The sequence below is a fragment of the Bubalus bubalis genome, chromosome 16 (genome assembly GCF_019923935.1).
Source record: "Bubalus bubalis isolate 160015118507 breed Murrah chromosome 16, NDDB_SH_1, whole genome shotgun sequence".
NCBI lineage: Eukaryota > Metazoa > Chordata > Mammalia > Artiodactyla > Bovidae > Bubalus > Bubalus bubalis.
Genome location: NC_059172.1, coordinates 6778664 through 6788082, shown reverse-complemented (window position 1 = coordinate 6788082; position 9419 = coordinate 6778664). Strand labels below are relative to the sequence as shown.

General features: G+C 39.6%; 1 protein-coding gene across 1 annotated transcript; it reads left to right on the top strand.

Annotated features, from left to right (window-relative positions):
• The first annotated feature begins 4185 nt into the window (after window positions 1-4185).
• Window positions 4186-5118, top strand: LOC102389650 (olfactory receptor 4C45-like). The gene has a single exon (XM_006057416.4). It carries the CDS (start codon window positions 4189-4191, stop codon window positions 5116-5118), a length of 930 nt encoding a protein of 309 aa, XP_006057478.3. The 5' UTR covers window positions 4186-4188.
• The last annotated feature ends 4301 nt before the right edge of the window (window positions 5119-9419 follow it).

The following is a 9419-nucleotide window of genomic DNA, read 5'->3' as shown; positions in this document are numbered from 1 at the left end:
TGTATAAAGCCAGGGGAAAGAGTAATTTAACTTCTTACTCATGATACTGTCTATAGCACAGGCAGAAGTGGGGGTAAGCGAGCAAGTGGGGGTAAAGGAGAAGCTGGGCAAGTCTCCAGCTACGGCCAAGTCACTGTCTCCCCATTCTACTTCAGCTTACTTTCCATTAATTTGTGTTACTATTGGAAACACAACAGAACATGTAGAAAACCTCATTGCATAGCAGAAGAAAGATTTAACTCAAAAAGTATGGACTATACATACAGAGATTTCAGGAAATCCTATTCATTACTCAAGGGCCATTGTATCTATGTGGAACCCTGCTGAAAATTGTCAGAGATGTACTCAGGTTGAACTAGAAAAATCAATGTCTGCCACATGTTCTGATTCAGTAGAAACAAAATGAATTTTAGGTAATTAAATTATTATTTTCATATAATAACTTAGGTATCTAGTACCTAAAGGGCTTCCCTTGTGGCTCAAAGGGTACAGGGTCTGCCTGCAATGCAGGAGACCCAGGTTCAATGCCAGGGAAGATCCCCTGGAGAAAAATAGCAACCCATTCCAGTATTCTTACCTGGAAAATCCCATGGACAGAGGAGTCTGGTAGGCTACAGTCCATGGGGTTGCAAAGAGTTGGACACAACTGAGTGATTTCACTTTCACTTTGACCTAGTGTTCACATGCTCAAAAATAGTTTAATTTTTTAAATGGGCAAAGGACTTGAATATGTTTTTCTACAAAGGAGACATACATATGAATAACAAGTATATGAAAAGATGTTAAACAACATTAATCATCAGGGAAATGCAAATCCAAACCACAGTGAGATATCCCCTCACCGTTAGAACATCCATTATATAAAACAAAAGGTTTGGCAAGGATGTGGAGAAATGGGGACTTTTGTCTTACTGTCAATGGGAATATAAACTGGTACAGACCCTTTGGAAAACAGGATGGGGTTTCCTCAAGAAATCAAAGTTAGAAGTACCGTATGTCCTGTAATCTCACTTCCGGGTATTTATTCAAAACAATTTAAATTAGGATCTCAAGGAGGTATTTGCACTATTAAGTTCATTTCAGCATTGTTCAATCCCTGGCTGGGAAAATCCCCTGGAGAAAGGAAAGGCTGCCCACTCCAGTAATGACCTGGAAAATTCCATGGACTGTATAGTCCATGGGGTCTCAAAGAGTTGGACATGACTGAGCGACTTTCACTTTCATGCTTCCCTGATAGCTCAGTTGGGAAAGAATCCACCTGCAATGCAGGAGACCCCAGTTCAATTCCTCGGTCAGGAAGATCTGCTGGAGAAGGGATAGGCCACCCACTCCAGTATTCTTGGGCTTCCCTGGTGACTCAGCTGGTAAAGAATCTGCCTGCAATGTGGGCAGGATTTGATCCCTGGATTTGATCCCTGGATTGGGAAGATCCCCTGGAGAAGGGAAAGGCTGCCCACTCCAGTATTCTGACCTGGAGAATTCCATTTACTGTATAGTCCATGGGGTTGCAAAGAGTTAGACACGACTGAGCAACTTTCACTTTTCACTCTCAGCATTATTCACAACAGCCAGGACTTGGAAACAACCTAAATGTCCATCAGTAGATGAATGGATTTTCTAATGTGGTGTATATTTAGGTGGAAAATCATTCAGGCTCTAAAAAGAAGGAAATCCTGCCGTTTGTAGCAACATGGATGAACACTCAGGTCATTATTATAAGTAATATAAGTCAGTGATAGAAGGACAAATACTGCATAATTCAATTTATTTAATTGCATAAAGTAATAAAACTCTTAGAGACAAAAAGAGCAAAATTATGGCTTCTAGGGGCTGGAGGAAGGCAGGAATAAGAAGCAATTATTTAACGGATGTGGAGTTTCAGTCTGAGAAGATGAAAAACTTATGAAGATGTTTACATGACAACGTATTAATAAATGTATTAAATGCCACTGAACTGTGCACTTCAAATGGTAAATTTCATGTTATGTGTATTGTATGACAATAAAATAATCAAGGGGGAGGGACAGACTTTGAGTAGGTTGGCAGCAAACAGGAGCAAAGTTGTTAACTGTTGTGGACAGAGTTGAGTGCATGGCTTCTGAACTTCAGGAATGCATTCATTTGGTTTAAAGGTAAAGGCTGATAACAAAGAAAGGTGATTCTGTGCAGGGTTCCAGCTGGCTCTTCATCACTTCAGAAGCGGAGGGACAGAAGACAGTGGTGGAGCCTCCTTTCTGTAGTGTTTCTATTCTCTGCCTCTGGACATCTTTATTCATGAGAGACTAGCTGGGTGTGATTTTCTCAATGTCTACTCTGTGAAAGCCTAGGATTTACTGTAAGTTCCCATGATTCTCTCTCTGAGTAGAGAGAATGTCATGAGAATACCACGGAAACCATGAAAATCTGTCACCTAGGTACACATCCCAGAGGAAGTTTATACGTTTATGACTTTTAAGTTACTCAGTGTTTGGGAACTGGGACTCCTGTCATCTAAGTCTCCTCAGTGAGTCACTCATGTGTACACACGTGGCAGATTCATGTTGATGTATGGCAAAACCAATACAATATTGTAAAGTAATTAGCCTCTAATTAAAATAAATAAATTTAAATTAAAAAAATGCCAAAACCTGTCGATCAGAATTCTATATTCAGAGAAAACATCCTTAACAAATAAAGAAATTGATAAGTGAAAAAAAAAAATGTCACAGGGTCCCAGGATAAGCTGGCACATAACTTTGAAGACTGTCATTTCCATTCTCAGAGCAACCATACCCTTTTGAACATTCATATTTTCAGAGAGAAATTTATTCTCTGAACTCTGACCTATGCCTAAAATCACCCCATATATCCTCTGCCAGGATCACCAATGCCAAAATGAGGAACAAAGACCTGTCACCAAACTTTGCACTTACCTTACCAAGTCTCAGCCTTAACTATAGCCAGAGGCATGTGTTTAACCACAGCTCAACTGCATTTCTGGCCTCTAATTGTTGTTTGTGGGAGCCAGATAGGGGAAAGGCAAGTCCTTGGCTGACACAGCAGTAAAGATTCCAACAGGGCATTACTAATCCTCTGAGGACTTGACAGGTCAATGTACCAAACCCTGTACTTTGTGAAAATCTATTTAAGCACTTCTCTACAGTCAATGAAGAAAGAATTGCAAAGAAGGACCTTGAAATAAATAACCACAGAGCCATAAATCAACAAGCTGAAAATCTGTTTGGGACTCATTGCTCCCAAGGACTCTTTGGCAGAATTGATTTGAGAAAACCATGTCCAATCAAATGGATTTGATTTACTTATACATTCTATAATTCCATATACTAGTTTTTCCTGATTTGAAGAATTGTTTATAATGTATGTTTGAAGATGCATTTATAACCTCACAAGAAGCCAAGAAAGTGAGTCGAGTCAAAATTAAATCGTAGAGCTACCACTTTCTTAACTAACAGTTCATTTTCTGAGTAAATCCCGAAAATGAGAGAGCTGTCTAGAGACAAAGAAGTCCGGTGTTCCTCCTGATAGTTCACATAGTCTATCTGCAGCTGTGGGGCAAGTGCCTGGTGGGGAGAAAAGAATGACTGTGGTTAATTTAAAAACTGAGGAATCTCCAGTTAACCAATCCAGGTTAGTGACAACTAATTCTTTTTTCTGCCATTTAAGAAAGATTAACTTAATTTAGCCAATTTTGTTTCACTGAAATAATTGTTGTAGTTAGATTATGTGAAATGAGGGTTAAACTTTCTAAGAATGAATTTGGATGTAATGATGAGAAAATATCAATAAGAAACACTATAATGTTCCCAACAGGCTTCCTTGGTGCTCAGTGGTAGATGAATCTGCCTGCCAATACAGGAGACATGGGTTTGATCCCAGGGTTGGGAAGATCCATTGTAGAGGAAATGGCAACCCACTCCAGTATTCTGGCCTGGGAAAGCCCATGGACAAAAAGCCTGGCGGGCTACAGTTAATGGGGTCACAAAACAGACAGACATGACTTAGTGACCAAACAGCAACAACGTTCCCAAAAAGATGCTGTTGAAAACTACAAAGTCACTTTAGAAAACTGTGGTTAGTATTTATGTATCACCAAATAGATTGATTCTGTACATATGGATTATTTTATATTGAATTTGAGACCATCATTCAGAAAAATTGTGATCTTTCCAGATGGACCAAGATGAATTGATGGAGAGGATGAGCAATGTAACAGAATTCATCCTACTGGGCCTGACCCAGAATCCAGGACTGCAGACACTCTTCTTTGCTGTGTTTTTAATCATCTACTTGATCACATTGGCGGGTAACCTGCTCATCTCTGTCACCATTTTCACCAGCCCAGCCCTTGGCTCTCCAATGTACTATTTTCTGTCCTATCTATCCATGATAGATGCTTTCTACTCTTCCTCCATAGCACCCAAGTTGATCTTTGACTTGGTCTCTGGAAAGAACACCATTTCCTTCAGCGGCTGCATGACTCAGGTCTTTGCTGAACATTTCTTTGCTGGAGCCGAGATTGTCTTGTTGGCTGTCATGGCCTATGACCGCTATGTGGCCATCTGTAAGCCCCTGCACTACCTGACCGTCATGAGTCGACCCGTGTGTGCTCTCCTGGTTGGAACGGCTGGGGCGTTAGGCTTTCTCCGTGGAGGGATCCAGATTTTGTTCATGGTTCAGTTACCATTGTGTGGCCCCAATGTCATCGACCATTTTATGTGTGATTTAATACCTCTCCTGGAGCTCGCCTGCACGGACACTCACTCTCTGGGGCCCCTGATTTCCGCCAACAGTGGGTCACTGTGTCTGCTAACTTTCCTAATGCTGGTTGCTTCCTATGTTGTCATCCTGCGCTCCCTGAGGACTCATAGCTCTGAAGGGCGTCGCAAAGCCCTGTCCACCTGTGCCTCTCATGTCACACTTGTCATCTTGTTCTTTGTACCTTGTTCGTTCCTCTACCTAAGACCCACGACCTCCTTCCCCATTGACAAAGCTGTGACTGTGCTTTGCACCATAGTAACTCCTATGCTGAACCCTTTAATCTACACCCTGAGAAATGCAGAAGTGAAAAATGTCATGAAGAAGCTCTGGGGACAAATAATGAAAACTAGTGATGAATAAACCTTATGTGAAGTATTCAGGTTTAAAAAAAACACTAATGATATTTTATAGAAATTTATTTCCTGTATTAGTCTGGATCAGTTTTTTTTCAGGGGCTCATATATTGTAAGCCAGGGTTGCTATCCATTAAGGCATAGTTGACACAGTGCCTATAGCCCACAATAGTTTTAAGAGCCCCCGAAATGTTTTAATTTGAAAACAGCAGGAAAAAATTAATATAATTTAAATTCAACTTGGATTATAGTCATCTATATAAAAATGCAGTCAGAAAATATGATTTTTAATATGTTATGGAGGAAATGGTCTATAAGGATGAAAGTACCAAGGGCTCACAAAAGTCATAATGTTGCCCTGATTGTGGGTATGCAACAGATCAGCAGTAATATTCTTGAACACTCATTATACCAAGCACTTTAGCTAGAGAGGTTTTATTTTAAAAGAGGGAAAGCAACTATACATGAAAAAAGTGTAGAACAGTAAAGAAACTCTTCTAAAAGTACATTTATCAAAGTATACTTTTTCTGATCACCCTTGGTTTGAGAGGTTTATAAATGTTCTCCCACTACAGTAATTAAAAAAACCAACTTTTTACTTATCACATTCCCAAGAAGAGAGGATTTGCACACAGAAGTAGCTTTCAAAAATTGTACCATAGTTCGCAAAAAGACTTGGAAATAGAATATTGGCGAGCATAAAAGAAACATCATTTATTAAGTCTGTACAGTTAAGGCAGAAAATACCTGTACATTAAAGTAGTTTTAGACTCCAACAAAGGAAAAGAAGACTCTGAAAATGAAGCAACTCTTATGGGAAATCACCAGTGATTTAAGAACAAGTGTGTCATAGAGGGTTTTGCTGGTGGCGGAGTAGTAAAGAATCTGTCTACCAAGCCCAAAACATGGATTCAGTTCTTGGTTAGAAAGATCCCTTGGAGAAAGAAAGGCAACCCACTGCAGTACTCCTGTCTGGGAAATCCTATGGACAGAGGAGCCTGGTGGGCTACAGTCCATGGCGTCACAAAGAGTGGGACATGACCAAGTGACCAAGCGCAAGAATGTGTGCCCAGAACTTGGCAGCAATCACACATCTGTGTTATAGAAAAGAATCTGTACCATAAATGTAAGGAAATTCTAAGAGATTTAGAAACAGTCAGTTGTTTTGAAATCAGAGCTAAGAGCTTTGGCTTAAAAACTCTTGATTTCTCATCATCTACAGCGTGAATCAGCTTTGTCAGTGTTAGCAAGTTGCTTTACTTCTCTGCTTTTTGTTGTTGTTGTTGTTTTTTCATCTTTTAAAGGGAACTAACATTATGCACTTGCTTAAGTGGTGAGGATTAAATAACTGAATTGGGAAAATGAGTCTGCTGAAAAGCTAAAATGGCTCAGACGTTGCCGTAGCCTTCAGAGATGCCATCGGAGCATAAGGGATGTTGGGGACAGTGGTTCCTGATGGAGGAGCCCAGAAACCAGTACTGTTATTCACTAACCACGATCACAGGGAGACCAAACGTCCATCCCAGCCTCACTTCACTGCAAAATGTGTCATGTAAGCCAGTGAGCAGGTCTCTGAATATTGACAGCTAGTCCCTCACCTACTCCCTATTCTGGGATTAAAATGCCCTTAAATATCTCTACAGTGACAAGTGGGAGAGCTGGTGGAATCAGCTGTGAGATACTTGAGCAGCACTTATTTCAGAAGCTCTCACTGATGGTGGATCCTGTCCTGATCCTGTCCTCAGGAAGAAAAAGAAGGGACAGCTCGGTTCCAGGATCCTGTCCTGATCCTGTCCTCAGGAAGAAAGAGGATAAGGGACAGCTCGGTTCCAGAGACCAAAAGGCCCATCTCCATACAGAGCTTGTGATTTCTGAGGGAGAGCTCAGAAACTTGTTTTCATGAGATTTCTCAACCAAGGATTTGAATATGAGGCGATGCTGGCTTTTCATTTCTCATGTTCTTCGGACTTTATTATCAGGTTAGATCTCACTGTATGTATAAAGGCTTTAAAAAATAGATATTTTATTTTGCCATAACCTCCTATGAGTGATCATTTTGTAAATATATGTAAGCAACTGAGTGTTTTAAAAAAATCACATATATCTTTTAAATATCTAGTCGTAGTCCCCAAGAAAGCTGGAATGAAACGGGACGATGTAAAAGCAAGGATAATAGTGATGATAATGATACCTGTTTACTGAGCCCTTTCTGTGGATAAAGTCTTCATCTGAGCACTCACTCATTTTATATGTTTTGGAGGAAACAGATTTGTGACCTTAATTTATGTCTTTCTTTAATTTGTCTCAAACTGTGGAACTTACCTCTGTCTTAAATATTTCTTCATCTGAACATAATGGTAAACCTATGTTAAGGATGGTGTGAATGTAAATAAATCAATGCTAGTGTAAAAATTATGACAGCTTTTCTTATGTTTTCACCCCGTGCAAAGTGGTTTATATTCATTTTATTTAATTTTCACTACAGCCCAATAATTGCAGTCATATTAATATTCCCATTTCATACATTAGGAAACGAAGTGTCAGAGAGGTTAATTATATTGCTAGAGATCAGTTATCTAAAGTTTGGCTGAATGAGAATTTAAATCTAAGCCTATGTGACCCACACAGCCTTAGTGCTTTACCAAAACCATTTTGCACCCCCCTAATATAAACAGCCAATAAACTAAATTTCTCATGTTTCCCTTGAATCTTTAGAATTCTCTTCTTGAAACCTTTTGGCCTTCATGTGTTAACCTATTGGAAAGTGGACTTTCTTTTAACAGACCTGAAATGCATGAGTCTGAGAAGAACCAGCTAGTGACTGGGTGGTGATTCCAAACTTTTTGATTCCCATGTAATAGGAAATTCCTTTGAAATTATTTTCTTCTCCATCTGCACTAGTTTTTACATAACAATTGGCTTATACTGTAGTACTTTCCTGTGTTAATTTTTTAAAATTAGCAAATATATTTGATATGAATATGTATTTATTCTGCTGTTGTCCATTAAAATATATATAAATAAAATAATACTCTTCTTGAGGTAGGGGAGTTCAAGAGAGATGGTAAACTTTTTATTAAGTAGCTGAGCAATAGCTATGTAACCATGACCAGTGGAACAATAATGTCAGATACAGTTTTTTTTTTCTTTTTATCCCACAAGTATATTTTTGACAATTCATTAGACTCCTATCACCTGTCAGATACAATGCTTTTCATAGTCAATCTCCTTTCATAAGGTCATAAGGATGAGATTGTGCTGCTTTTTAAATTTTTTAATTAAAATTAAAAATTTTTTTAAAATTAAAAATTAAATTTAATTAAAAAATTTAAAAAATATTTATTTTGGCAAAAGAGGAGCGTGAAAAACTTGGCTTAAAACTCAACATTCAGAAAACTAAGATCATGGCATACAGTCCCATCACTTCATGGGAAATAGATGGGGAAACAATGGAAACAGTGACAGACTTTATTTTTGGGGGCTCAAAATTCACTGCAGATGGTGACTGCAGGCATGAAATTAAAAGACACTTGCTCCTTGTAAGAAAAGCTATGACCAACCAAGACAGCATATTTAAAAGCAGAGACATTACTTTGCCAACAAAGGTCCATCTGCTCAAAGCTATGGTTTTTCCAGTAGTCATGTATGGATGTGAGAGTTGGACTATAAAGAATGCTGAGTGCAGAAGAATTAATGCTTTTGAATTGTGGTGTTGGAGAAGACTCGTGAGAGTTTCTTGACTGCAGGAGATCCAACCAGTCCATCCTAAAGGAAATCAGTCCTGAATATTCATTGGAAGGACTGATGCTCCAATACTTTGGCCACCTGACGTGAAGAACTGACTCATTTGAAAAGACCGTGATGCTGGGAAAGATTGAGGGCAGGAGGAGAAAGGGATGACAGAGGATAAGATGGTTGTATGGTATCACCAACCTTATAAACATGAGTTTGGGTGAACTCCGGGAGTTGGTGATGGACAAGGAAGCCTGGCGTACTGCAATCCATGGGGTCGCAAAGAGTTGTACACGACTGAGCGACTGAACTGAACTGAACCGGGTCTTGCTTCAGGCACGTGGGCTTCTCTAGTCCTGGTCTATGGGCACTAGAGCCCTAGGGCTCAGTAGCTGTGGCTTTCAGGCTTTGTTGTGGTATCTTAGTTCCCTGACCAGGGATTGAATCTTGGCCCCCGGCAATAGGAACGTGGAGTCTTAGCCTCTGGACCCTCAGGGAAGTCCCCTAAACTGCCCATTGTTGGATGCACAAACTGAGAATCAGAAATGCTTGTTTGCCTAAGATGCCTTGTAAACT